This window comes from Microcaecilia unicolor, chromosome 7, assembly GCF_901765095.1.
Source record: "Microcaecilia unicolor chromosome 7, aMicUni1.1, whole genome shotgun sequence".
Taxonomy (NCBI): domain Eukaryota; kingdom Metazoa; phylum Chordata; class Amphibia; order Gymnophiona; family Siphonopidae; genus Microcaecilia; species Microcaecilia unicolor.
Genome location: NC_044037.1, coordinates 86,722,900 through 86,737,340, shown reverse-complemented (window position 1 = coordinate 86,737,340; position 14,441 = coordinate 86,722,900). Strand labels below are relative to the sequence as shown.

At 43.9% G+C, this 14,441-nt stretch overlaps 1 protein-coding gene across 1 annotated transcript in view; it reads right to left on the bottom strand.

The window, feature by feature from the left end:
* Positions 1 to 14,441, bottom strand: part of LOC115474246 (DNA-directed RNA polymerase III subunit RPC7-like) — a 43,355-nt gene that overhangs the window by 16,939 nt on the left and 11,975 nt on the right. Inside the window, 3 exon segments of the mRNA XM_030209632.1 lie at positions 2,593 to 2,722; positions 7,523 to 7,564; positions 7,566 to 7,693. Of these exon segments, the coding sequence (XP_030065492.1) occupies positions 2,593 to 2,722; positions 7,523 to 7,564; positions 7,566 to 7,643 (250 nt within the window). The 5' untranslated portion in view covers positions 7,644 to 7,693.

Sequence of the window (14,441 nt, the reverse complement as noted above, 5' to 3'; positions counted from 1 at the left end):
GGAACCCTAGGACCAATCCAGGGAACTCTAATAATTACCATACTCAAGTTCTAATTATATATACACAGTCAAAGAATGAACGAGGGAATGCTCAGACGGAAATCCTGGGCTGAAGTGTACCAGAGGAGGGGGGGACCCAGGATAGCAGGACTCAAGGAAAGGAAATTAACAGGTAAGAATATGTTCACCTTCCTTATGATTTGGTTAGGCCAGTCCAGACCAATGGGATGTACTAAAGCTTTACCCTACAGGGTGGGAGGAATACAAGACAAGGCTCTTTACATGAATGCCCTGCCAAAGGCACTATCTCCCTGAGCCAAAACATCAATCCTGTAATGTTTTACAAAGGACTGGAACAATGACCACTTCATTGCCTTGCAGCTATCTTCCAGGGAGACTGCTTTGGCCTCCTGCCTAGGAAGCCGTTAGTGATCTTGTCAAATGCACTCTAAGTCCTTCCAGTATCTGCTTGTGGATGGAAATGTATGCAGCTTTAATTCATCGCGCAATGGTCTATCTGGACACTGCTTGTCCCTTATGTGGGCTCCAAAACAGAACAAATCATCTGATCTGCTGAAATTGTTGGTGACTTCCAAATAACAAAGAAAAGCTCAACAGACATCCAATTTAGGAACAGATTGATTCACATGGAAGGGAGAAACCACCTTTGGCAAAATGAAGGTACAGTACAGATCAAAACCAAATTGTCAGAGAAATGTAAGAAAGGGTTCCCAACAGGAAACAGCCTACAACTCTGAGACCCAGTGGACTTAACAAATCACTACCAGGAACACTGTTTTTCAGGGAGAGATCCTGCACCAAAAATCTTTGCAATTGCTTGAAAGGCAGCTGTAGCTAAACCTCTCAAAACCAGGTAGAGGACCCATGCAGGAATCTGACCCCTTGACAAAAGTGGACTATATTCATATGGAAACCCAAAGGCATCCCTTTCAGCTTACCATGAAAACATGCTAGAGCTGCTACCTGAAATCTAAGACAGCTTGGGGGCCAACCCTTCATCCAGTCCTTGTAAAAAAGCTAAGATTAGGGACAGATCAACCCCGTGGGGCTTGCCACTCCTGCTCTTGCATCAATGCTTAAACTGTCTCCAAACTCACAAATAAGTAAAAAATGTGAAGGCTTAAATGCCTTAAGCAGAGTAGCTACCACCATGTGGACATAACTCCTGCAAGCTAAGCGTTAATTCACTAGAGCTATGCTGTAAGCCAAAATCTAGCCCTCTGGGAAGGAGGGGCAACTCCACCAGAAGCTTTTACTATATGGCCAATTAAAATCACTAGCAAGGAAAGTTTCACAATCCTGCGGACCACACAACCAATCAGCGGCCATAGGGGAAAGACATGCAGAGGCTCCTGTGAGGGCAAGATTGGATCAACACATAGATCCCCATTACTCCTTCTATTTTTCTTAGTCTGAAGAAGGCAAGGGCACTTGGTATTTTGACACTCAACCATGAGATCAAACAGTGGCTTCTCCCAGTGATTCACCAGCATCAGAAACACTGGGTCCAGAGTCTACTGACTGAGGAAGTCTGCTTGCATGTTCTACATCCCTACCATGTGTGCTCCGGAGAGAGCCAGAGAGACTGATAACTCAAGAAGTAGGGCTACCTCTTGAGCTACTGTTACACTTCTGGTACTCTCTTACTTGCCAACATACACTACCACTATGGTATTGTCCGACATTACTCGAACTGCTTTTCCTTTCAGCAGGGGAAGAAAGTGAAGGAGAGCCAAATGAATGGTCCTTGCTTCTAGCTGACTGATCAAGTATGATGCATCCAGTTGAGACTAATGTTCCTGAGCCTCCTGATTCAGACAGTGAGCCTCCCAAGTGGCATCCGTTGTTACCACTACCCACTCCGGTGGGTCCAGAGAAACTCCACAGAAGCAGTGATCTGGCTGATCCCATCACTTGGTCCCTGGCTGACTCAGAAGAAGAAACCTCACCTTGAACACCTGTGACTTGGGGGACCAACGAGATGGAAAAGCCTGTTTGATGTCTCATTTTATGTTATTATGTTTATGATATAATGCTTTAATCAACATTATAAACTGTTCTGATTAGTGTTGTCAGATAGGACGGTATATCAAATTCAATAGATAATAAACTACCTCTAGGGTAGCTATCATGAACCCAACAGCTGAGAGTTCCAAGTGCACCACTCCTTATAGCGCTGATGTCAGCAGAATATTCAAATTTCTCTGCCTCCCATCAGCTGGTACAGGGACATAATCCATTGGTCTAGATTGGTCTAGCAGGATAAGAACTCAAACCAAGATCATAATCTGAAGTGGAATAATGTTTAGAAAACTTGGGCACCAGACAAAATTTGTAAGATCAAGAGGAATAAACTGTCCACAATGTCACAGGGTATGCGTTCATAAACTCTGATTGCTTTCCTTTGTTTACACAATGTATACAATGGGTCACAGAACTTGAATAAGATCCACCTGTATATATAATATCAGATATGCACACTGTGATTACTTTCTCTACACAATGAGAAGTGGGAAGGGTACATGAGCTAGAAGAATGATTCACATTGCTACACAAAGATGTGACAGATACCCTTTTTTGGTGCAGCTGGTTTCACATAGTAAGGTAAGCTTTTCATAGCTCCTCTCAGCTCCTGCTTCAAGGCCAGCATATATTCCACTTCCTCTCCTGTGAGCAGAGGGACTGGCTTATATTCCAAGACCTGCAGAAGAGGAACATATCAAAATACAACCAATACAAACCTCAAACACACCTCTGCTCTAAGACAAAGAAGAAATGTATTTATCATTCGATTTATAATTCTGCCTTTCCAGTCAAAGCTGCAAGACAGAAACCTCAGTTTTATGCACTGATCACCCCTCCAAAATGTGCAGTGAAACAATCCCCTATATGACTAACCAGGCAGAAACCTTTCTGGTTTGTTCAAGTACTCAAGCACAAGACATAAAAGGATTCATCTCTGAAAAGTACAGTCTCCAGGAATAAATCTCCCAATATAGTCAAAATCATAATGGTGTAAATGGTAAAGGTCAACTGGCCATTAAGTCTACCCAAACTAAGATATTCTCTCTGGTCTACCGCCACTTGCATAGATGAGCAAATGAATCCCTACTGCCTAAACCAACACAGGCTCCTTCATCCACATCTTCTACCCAACCTCTCAACCCTACTCTGAGAACTACCTTCAACAACTATCTCAAGTATACCCCTATCTTTCATATATTTTACCTGTTCTATCTGACCTGCCCTTTACCTTTGGGCTCGATACCTGTTCAAATATTTTTAAATTCCACCACCATTTTTGATAGCTACTAGCTCTGGCATTAGATTGTTCTAGGTATCAGTTACCCTTTCAACATATAAATGTTTTTATATAGTCTCAACGAGCAACAAACGTGAACAAAAAAGAGAAGGACCCCCAAACGCACCAACTAAACAAGGAAAAAACAAAGAATGGGGGAAAACCAATTGGATTCCAACACAAAGGTAAACATTTATTAAAATATACAATAGACTCATAGACTCGACGCATTCCTGCATTTCGGCGCTAAAGGCACCTGTTTCAGGAGTCAAACAATTCAAGTCAATGGACAATTAGGGAGAAAAGTTCAATAGTCCAAAAGAATGACTGCCAATATAACACCATCAAAAATTTTCAGTCTATGAGTTTATTGTATATTTTAATAAATGTTTGCCCTTGCATTGGAATCTGATTAGTCTTCTCCCATTCTTTTGTTTTTTCCTTTATATAGTATTTACATCGTTCTTCACTGTAACTTCACATCATGGCCCTTTGTCATTGATGTTTTATGGAACATTTCACCTTTCTACGCTTTAATTGTAGCTTGTCAAGATTTGAAAGTTTATTATATTCTCCATCTCTTCTTTCCTCCAGTAAGTACCCTTTCAGCTTCTTAACTCAGGGCTTCACGAACTCTGGGTGCCAGGTCACCTACAAATTTAATTGCTTCCCCAATCAGCAACAGCCATACAGCCAAAAGAAGAGCTGTCTTCATAACTGAGAGCTGGAGAGAGAGAAGGGATCTGCTGAGGAAAAGTGGAGGAACTGAAGGAGAAAGATTGCTAGGAACAAGTGGGGGGGGAGAGAGAGGAGGGAAGCTACTGGGGATGAGTGGAGGGCACTGCAAGAGAAGGGTAAGGCAGCTGGGGAGAGGGGAGAAGTTGAATGTTCTCAGTCACTGGGCCTTTCTTGTCCCCTTTATCCCTTGTCTGGAGGCTACTAGATGTAAAGAAAATGTGTCTACCCTGTGTTATGTTTTTCTCTATACAGTTTGTGTTGAAGGTCCTGTAGCATTTTAATAACCCTTTTATGAACATGCTTCCATTTTCTCAATGTCTTTACTAAGATATGGTCTCTAGAATTAAACACAGTAGGCAAATGGGGTCTTACAAGTGACTAATACCTCTACTTACTGTATGTACCTAAAGCAAGTGGGAAAACAGCTGCTTTGAGGTAATCCAAGATGCTCCTAGTTTTCTTTCCTGTTCAACAATTGCCTCTTCTTCCCCTAATTGACATATGAACAATAGATTGTTGCACCCCAAATACATGACTTTCTACTTTTTCAAACTGAAGTTTGTTTTACAAACACTTGAACATTCTTCTAATCTTATCTGCAAAGTTACACATTTTCCTAATAAAGGGGCCCTTCTACTTTAGTACGTATGTACACCCTAGAGGAAAGGAGGGATGGGTGGGGGGGTACGATACAGATCTTTAAATATTTAAAAGCTATTAATATGCAAACTAATCTTTTTCAGAGATGGGGAAACTATAGAAGTAGAAGTCATGAGTTGAGGTTGCAGGGTAAGAAACTTAGGAGCAATGTCTGGAAAACTGTTTCATAAAAAGGGTGGTGGATGCCTGGAACGCCCTCCCACAGGAGGTTGTGAAGAAAACATTGTTGATGGAATTCAAGAATGCATGGTATAAACACAGAAGAACACTATACAGAAAAAAAGATGGAATTCAATTAAAGCTGCCGACACACCCCAGCAACGTGCAGTCGGGGCAGAACGGCCCTCCCGCCCGTCCCTCACCGCAGGTATGCACTCCGGGGGGGGGGGGAGGTATGTGCTCCGGGGGGGTATGCGCTCCAAGGGGGTGCGCTCCAGCGGGAGGAGGGTGCACCGTGCTGCACCCGGGGGGGGGGGGGTGCGCAGCGGCGACCCGCCCCGGGTGTCAGCTCCCTTCGCTACGGCTCTGATTAAAGCAAAACTTAAATGAGTTAGCTTTGACGGCAGCTTCAGAGGTTAGGAAACATGACCAATGCCCGGCAGACTTCTATGGTCTGGGTTCTGTAAACGGCAAAAACAGATCAGGATCAAAGCTGGAGTGGGCTTCAATGGCAACTCCAATAGTTGGGAAGTAGGACCATTGCTGGGCAGACTTCTACGGTCTGTACTCAAAAACTGGCCAGGAGAGATAGAGATTAAGTATGCCAGTTTTAAATCATGAAGAAGTGGAACCTGTGCAGAGTTCTAGATTCAACTCTGGCCACCTTGTTGGGCAGATTGCATGGACCGTGCAGGTCTTTATCCTGCCAACATTTACTATGTTACTATGTTAAGATCTACAGTTACCGTGGCTTAACACAAGACTTTACCACCTGGTAGCTGCAAATCTAACATGGGCAACTAATGGAGATGTTTCTGAAATTTTTGTATTCAGTTTGTGCATTAACTGTTCCTATTAGTGTGTGGTACCTGCTGACAATTAATGCGGGAGCATTTAACACTCCTATTTAAGAGGCGGAAAGTGGATCCCCGTTAGTGCATTAAGCAGTTAGTGTGCGGTGAATACAGTGCACTACCTGGATAACATTTCTACACTCATTCCCCACCCACGCCACGTCCCCTGAACAATTAAGTAATGTGTGGTTTACTGCAAGGTAACAGGCAAATTACCACAAAACCCCTTGATGCGGTTGTACAGTAACTGTTTCAGCATGATAACCACAAGTTAAGGGCTTACTGCACTTTCGTAAAAGGGCCCCAAAGTAAATAAAGTCCAGGGGAACAGAAGGGTCATTTTAGCAATGAACCAATTCATCTCTATCATCCAAACATAACCTCCTAGAGCTGATCCAATTTTAGTCATTACAGGCCAGATCTATATAAGGTGTGGCAAGTACCACAGTGTTAAATTGTGCGCGCAGCCAATTTACGTGTACTAATCAACTGAGTAACGAGCCAATTACTCATGATAATTGGCCTAATAACAACCAATTATGGTCACTAATTGGCAATAATTGCAATTTAGGTGGACTTCTTTTTAGGCGTATTCTAGAAAGAGGTGCATATAAATTCCAATGTGTGTAGCTGAAAAAGGGGTGTGGCCATGGGAGAGTGTAGGCGTGTCAGGGTGTCAATCAAATTTATGTGTGTTGTTATAGGATTCAGGGCAGCACTGCATACCATTGAGGCGCGGGCATCTACAGCAGATTTTCAGTGACATAAATGGTCCACTCCTAAATGTACACGCGTTCCCCCAGCCTATGTGCTATTCTATAAACTATACTTTACTATAGACTCGGTTTATAGAATACCACTATGTGCACATTATTAAGACATGCCTACATTTTGGATGCTACATACAGAATCTGGCCCTATTTGCTTCCTATAAAATTTATTTAATTAGAATATTTATTAGTCATCCACTGTTCTACAAGAAAACAGAAGTTGAAGTATAATTTAAAACAGACAATATGAAAATGTCACAATAAGCAAATGTGGTGATCAGAAAGCCTCCTTACTCACCTTTCTGATCCCCAAACTTTGGACAAACATTCCTAGTTCTTACTCAGGATAATCTATCCTAATAACTTTATGCCTTACAAATTTCCCTGAATTGCACCTAACATCGGAGCTATATTTTAGATTAGGTTTTACTAGCTAGAAGACAAGCTTTCTCTGTGATTTCTTCTCTGCCACCATTAAAGTGACTCCATAGACTAGAAGGTATGGCCCCATCCATTAATGTTACTGTATACCTTTATATTAAGGGGGAAATGCTATAGATGACACTCAAAATTCAGTGTAAAATAAAATTAGCGCCGAATGGTATTCTATAACTGGCATTCCAGGATCGATGCCCTTTATAGAATAGTGCGTAGCACCATGATCCGCGCTCAACTTTTGAGTGTGAGGAGTTACACCAACTGAAACCTGGTATAAATCCCAGTGTGTATGGATCCCCCAAATTCTATAACACTGCATGCATTTTAAGGGAATGTTCCTGGCCCGCCCATGGCCATGCCCCCTTTGCAGATCCAAGAGGAAAAACTTAGGTGATATTCTATAAAATGATGTGTGTGTTTTTGCAAGGATCTGCTGTTTCTGCCTCGTTTTGGCACCTTAGAATGTTTTTTTGTGCTGAAAATTCAGCACGGAAGTAGCGCTTAACATTCGGTGCAACATATAGAATTTCCCCCCTAAGTCTGAACACCATCATATCAGAATAACATGAAATAGGACTCACAGGGAACAAAGGAGAAGGTTGCAGGGTTGGTGGGGGCAGGGTATTCTCCTTTCCCAATTCCCACGGCCTCTACGTTAAAGGTCATCTGACCCCGCGCCCTTCCTCTGCCTCTTCCAGCCATTTCCAACTGCACAGGTGCTTCAGATCAGGAGCAGGTGGGGTCCTTCAATACTGGAATAAGAAGGGAACTTGAAAATAAATGCTTAAAAGTCATAGAAGTCTATTAATGGGCCATTGTGGGAATCATTCTGCACTAATATGGATCTGTTTCAGAAGCTAAATTTGAAATGGTTACGGATGTGATTAATGATTCAACTGGTCATCTAGGGGGGAATTCTACAAATGCAGCTAAAAGTTAGGTGCCAAAAAACTGGGCACCAAGCTAGTATTCTATAACCAGCAGAGTTGAACATCAAATCTGTTATATAGGATACCAGCCCAAATCCACAGTAACGCACCAAACTTTAGGTGTGACCACTTAATTCATGTCTATGGCTGGTGTAAAGTGCGTGCAGGAATAGTCAGAATGCCTGACACACCCATGTCCTTCCCACGTTAATGTCCTCTTTTGCAGCTGCACGTATTAGAACTTCAGCACTCAGGGCCTGATATTCAGCCAGTGGCGGGCAGCGTGTTTGCTGTCCGCTGCAGGCGTTAAATCTGGATATTTAATGCCAGGTCCGTATCCGGCGACCGGCACTGAATACCCGGGTTTATTTTGGCCTGATAAAAAGTTAACTGCTATGCCAATATTCAGCGCTAACCAGTTAACTTTTTAGCAGTCAAAGATAGGCCTGATATTTAAGCGGCCTATTTTGACCACTCAACATAGCCGGTCTGGCGCTCAATATCCACGCCTAAATTGGCTAGTCGCTGACCGAGATATTCAGCAGGAGATAACCGGTTAGTCTGCAGGTTAGGTGCTTAAATGCTATTTAACCACCCATGAGGTGTAAGTCAGTTACACACACAACTGCTAATTAGAGCCAATTAGTGCTTGTTAATATCAATTATTGGTATTTGTCTCTAATTAAGTGCCAATTTAGCACCAATTAGCTAATTCATGTTATGCACATAACTGGCCCTATTTTGCATGCCTAACTTTAGGCACCATTTATAGAATTTGGGGGCTGCTGCATAGAGGAGAGTGGGTACTGTCCTGGTACAGTAGGACATGTGAGAACAAAGCTAGTTCAACCTGGAAATGATTTGTTGGATTTTCAGCAATTGTACATTGAAGATCAGCTCATTTATACTGTGAACCGCTTAGACTTTTTTTTTTTTTTACTCATTTGTGGGACATAAAAATAAATTGAATCTTGAACCTATACTACTAACGAAAACACTAAGGGCCAATTCTATAAAGGGGTGCTAAGATATAGGTGTCCTGATGCAGCACGGGAAGTCCCTATCCTATAATGGCAACTGGGTACACAGATTCAATATAGAATATAGAATAAACCTGCCTCGTGTGCCTAAATATAGGTATACACATTTATGACAGGTCTATGGCGGGGTAAATGGGCACCTAAGTGTGACAAGCACTGCACGCAACTTACAGTATTCTATAAGTTGTGTGCGTAAGTGTGAGACACACCCATGCGCCACCTATGTGCGTGCCTCCTTCCCATTACGCACTATGCCACTTACATATACCTTTATAGAATAACTAGTAAAAAAGGCCCGCTTCTGACACAAATGAAACAGGCGGTAGCAAGGTTTTCCTCGGCTCCCCTGCAGCCACCCATGTCCAGCGACCCTCCTCTCTCCCCTGCCCCCCTGCAGCCACCCATGTCCAGCGACCCCCTGCCCCCCCTGCAGCCACCCATGTCCAGCGACCCCCTGCCCCCCCTCCAGCCACCCATGTCCAGTGACCCTCCTCTGGACATGGATCAGCTGTGAGGCATGTTTCCCCCCCCCCCCCCCCCCGGGTTCTGAAGTTGACATCATAATAGCTACGGTGATCAGCCTACTACTACTACCACTTAACATTTCTAGAGCGCTATTAGGGTTACGTAGCGCTGTACAGTTTAACAAAGAAGGACAGTCCCTGCTCGAAGGAGCTTACAATCTAAAGGACGAAATGTCAAGTTGGGGCAGTCAAGATTTCCTGAATAGAGGTGTAGTGGTTAGGTGCCGAAGGCGACATTGAAGAGGTGGGCTTTGAGGAAGGATTTGAAGATGGGCGGGGAGGGGGCCTGGTGTATGGGCTTAGGGAGTTTATTCCAAGCATGGGGTGAGGCGAGGCAGAAAGGGCGGAGCCTGGAGTTGGCGGTGGTGGAGAAGGGTACTGAGAGGAGGGATTTGTCTTGAGAGCGGAGGTTACGGCCTGATCTACGGAGCCTAGCAGACCAACTTGGAATGAGCCACGGTCCCAGGCAAGTCAGAACGTTGGAGGTGAGAATCAAACATATAAAAGGCAAGTGACCGACTCACCTGCAAATGCGCAGTAGAGTCGGAACGCTGAGAGTGTAGAAGTCCAAGCCCCGCCTCCACCAGCAGTACAGCCCAATAGGGAGGAGGGCTTGGACATGGGCGTGGAAATCGGAGGAGGAGGGAGCAGGGAGGGAAGGAGGGGGCGGAACTGAGGGAAACAGACGCAGCGATGGAGAACTGACGACACGACAACGGCGGAAAGAGGGGGGGCGACGCCGGGGGGTGGGGGTCAAAGGTGGTGGCGGCGGCGGGGACGGCAGGGCACAGGAGGTCATAATCGCGGTGGATGGGAGCCCGAGGATGGAGGGTAGGGGAGAGAACAGTTGATGGACACAGGTGGATGGAGCGGATGGGAGAGGAGGGTTGCTGGACATGGGGGGAGGACAGGGGAGAGAGCAGGGTTGGTGGACGGGGGGAGGCCATAGGAAAACAAAAAACTAGCCCATTGTTACGGGCTTAATGGCTAGTTATTATATAGGATGTGTAAGATCCTTGTGCATGTAAGTGGCATTTTTTCTACATTTACATATGCAAGGCCTCTTAAAGTTGTGAAAGCATGTATTTATATGAAATTTTAAAGCAAAACAGGGAAATCCTAGTTTTAACAACATACACAATTTCCTTTCCTGAAACTACTAATTTCAAACCAGTTTCTCCTTAGGTGGCTCAGTAGCAGCACTGTCCATTGCAACATGAAAGGTCCCCACAGAGCTGCTAAGTTACCCATTTCCAGGAGGATGATTTTAGGCCAGGCCTGGATTTCTGACAGCCCTATCATGGTGCATTGGGGGACCGGTAGCATTTATTCAGACTTGCCATTTTACCCAGATCCAGGAGGGAGATTTTGAGCAGTCTTTGATTTCTACCATCCCCATCAGGGCGCATTGTGGGGCCTGCAACACTGATTTCAATGGATAAAATCAAGGACTGCAAACTCCACAGTGCTTTGTGATATAAGCTCAAACCCATGTCTCCCTCCTGAATCTGGGTAATTTAGCAAGTCAACTGGGGCTATGATTGCTGTGAAGATACTTTTCTTAGCCCTTGTGAGAGAAGGCAGTCACAGTCATTGCTTACAGGTGATACCAAGCAGCTGGACTCAGGACCCAAGAATGGGCTTTTAAAGGTGCCCTGCTGCATAACCTCCTAGATCAGGACCAATAACTAGGTTTGTTGGGGGTTGAAGCAAATATAATACAGGGAAAAAATGCCTGAGTACCAGATCCCAGCCACAGTTCTGACTGAGCAGGAGGTTGAAAGAATTAGGAGGAAACAACCACTTCATAAAAAACCATGCTGCCTATCCTTAACAGCACGTGGGAATGTGGACGAGAGCGGCCCTGGACCCGATAAATGGAGCCACAATCGGTTAAAGGTGAACATCAATTAATTTATTAATGTGCTGGGGTTGGGGAGAATCCTGGTTCACTTCAGGTATGAAGAAAATAAACACAAACAGCCAGTTCATAGACTCACAAATTCTCCTCCTGTGGGCTTGTTTTGGCAGGGCCATAGTGTACACCACTGTCTCTCAACAAAAACAATATATTCAACTTGCCTCAGGCCTGGGACCCAGAGAAAAAGTTCTGTCTCCTGCCAGACTAGCAATCACCGGCTGGCTGCCAGTCAGGTTTTCACACACTGTTCTGCAAGGCTCAAGATGAACCTGAATGTAGCGTCAGTAAGCATGTGGGAGTCACATGTAAGTGGTGGAGGCACAGGCAGTAGGGCTTCGATTCTTCCCTCTGGGTCTCCTTGACCTACTGTAGCTGTACCTTGAGCTTTTATACTTCCTGGGCCACGCCCTCCTGGTTCCCCCTTTCCTGTGCCACCTCCCCTCTGGGCAGAAGTCTGAGGGTTAAGGTGGTTCAGCAACTGTGAGGGAGTATCAGCAGCTACAGCTGCAGCTTCCTATAGACTCCCTCATACAGCACTACAGAAGCAGTGTCCTGCAACCTGGGCATGGTGAGTTTTTATAGTAGAATTGCCACTTGCAACACCACATCCATGGGTGGATGATGGTGGTGGTGGTGGGAAGAGGGCTGAGGAATGCAGTAGAGGTAAGAACCAGGCCTGAGGGAGGTGCTTACTGTATCCACGTGGTGCAGCCTATTCTTCATCTTCGCATTGCTGGGTTTGGACTCTCCCTCCTCCTCTCCCCCCTCAGCCCTTCTGCAAAACATGGCAGCGGCATCAGCTCTACCTAGTCATGCACATACTCAGCCCTTCAACTGCTGTACAGGTTATACGTCACATGCTCATGGAGAATGATGCGGCATGTGGGCTCCTTGTCCAACTACACTGCATGCATGGCCTGGCATATGTTATTCTCAGAAGATAGCAGTGTGTGATACGGAGCCCCAGGTTTCACACCACCAACATCTCCCTCAATCCTTGAGCCTCCTCACTTCTCCAGCCTGGCCTCAAGAAAATGCATGCGGCCTTCTCAGACTTAAGGAAAACCCATGGGATCAGGGGTAGGAGTGACTGGGTGATTTCTAATTCTTTTGGTGCACAGTGGCTCTTCCCACCTTATCTGTTTGCTTTCTATTCTGTGCTCTTATTATACTGTCCTGTAGGCATAAGAGCTGCTGCTGCTGTTCTCCTTGAATTAGGATAATAAACAAATCCTGGTTTTATACCTAACGCATGCAGAGGCCTTCCAGACCCCTTCTGGTGATCCCATGGCCAGTCATGCTTTCAGGTGAATCAATTTGAGTTTTTTATTCAGTTGTTCTCCCTCCCCACTCCAGACCCAGATCGTGCATCTGGGGCTGTGCTGTTGTTTATTTTCCTATAGTTACGGTTTTGTAATTGACAAAAAAAGAAAACGTTAAAAATGTTAAAAAGGAAGTCTACTTGGTACATATGAGGTTGAGATATTAATGTGTACAAACAACGAGAAGGACTTTGAGATGATCGTGTCACTGATAAGGTAGGTGATGGCCTCAATTAGAGGAGTCCTAAGGAATACAGAGAAAAAATATAACCAGCAGATAAAAGGAAGTGATAATGACTATATATCAGTAGTGGAAACAGAAACATTAACCGAGTTTGAGAAAGTGTTTATATTTCCCAATGTATCCAGAGCAACTCAACTCAGGCGTAGAGTTTTTTTTAGCTCTGAAGTCCTGGGTTCTTACTGTGGCTGCTTCTTTTTTTTCTTAACTTTCCATGTAATGTATTCCTACTTTTCAAGGTAAAGAATTTAGGAGCAATTTCTTAAAGGACATGAGAAATAGACTTTTTCTTTGGGCTATGTAGAGTACTTAGTGAAGGACAAAGTCTTTGAATTACGTTATCCTAATTCTTTTTTCTTTATTGAATTTCATTTCTGTATGGCAAAACCAACTCCCTTGATGAGGGTTTAGTCTTAGTCTTTGGTTATGATGTAATATTGCTGAGATTCCATTCTTGTACATTTGTCGTCTTATTTGGTATTGTACTTAGAAAATTATGCTAAAAAAAGAAGGTGGAGACAAGTGTTGAACAGCAGGTGACTCTTATTCTGTTATCTGATATGACTACTGGAATTCAGAAGCTGGAAGAAGATTTTATTAAGACTGATTCCTTATGTTGCAAGAGATAATTCTACTATATTAGTGAAATGTGAGAATCTGGAAACTTTTCTTAGACGCTGTAATTTACAACTTATAAATTTTCCTAAGAAGCCTGGTGTATCTCCACATGATATGTTTACAAGGTGTATGTTGGAATATCTACAAGTACCATCCCAGTCTTTGCCTCCTATTGCTAGAATATACTATTTTCCTCCATATAAGAAGACTGATGGTGGTGGTGATGAAGGACTAGCGGGCACACAATGAAACTACTAAGTAGTAAATTTAAAACAAACCGGAGAAAATATTTCTTCACTCAATGTGTAATTAAACTCTGGAATTCATTGCCAGAGAATGTGATAAATGCAGGTAGCTTAGCAGGGTTTAAAAAAGGTTTGGATAATTTCTGAAAGGAAAAGTCTATAAGCCATTATTTTTTTAACTTCTTTTTTATTGACACCATAAAGAAATAACACACAAACTAGGAGAACACATACCAAACAGAACATCACTGCCAGTATGCAAGCTAAAGCAAAACCACAGGTGTCATTACATTTTTTACATAAACTAGGTCAAACCGTCCCCAGTCCTTCCCAACCAACTCCCACTAAAACCCTTCAAGCATTCAAGATTCTACTGAATGCAAATGGAGTCAGAATATCCCAAAAGGATGCCCAGGTCTTAGAGAAAAAGTCTCCTTTGGCCGAGGTTAGATCTGGAATTCCCGTTCCAGGGAACAAAGCAGAATCATGGCCTAATGCTAAAGTGCCACTGTTGGACTCTCCACACTCAACCAGTATTGCACAATTATTTTTTTCACCATCAGCAGAGAGTGCTTCAAGAAGGCTCTCAATCCAGCAGGAGTCGCTCCTCAGATACAAAACACAACAAAGAGCTGTGTCCAGTGAGTCCTCCAGCACTGA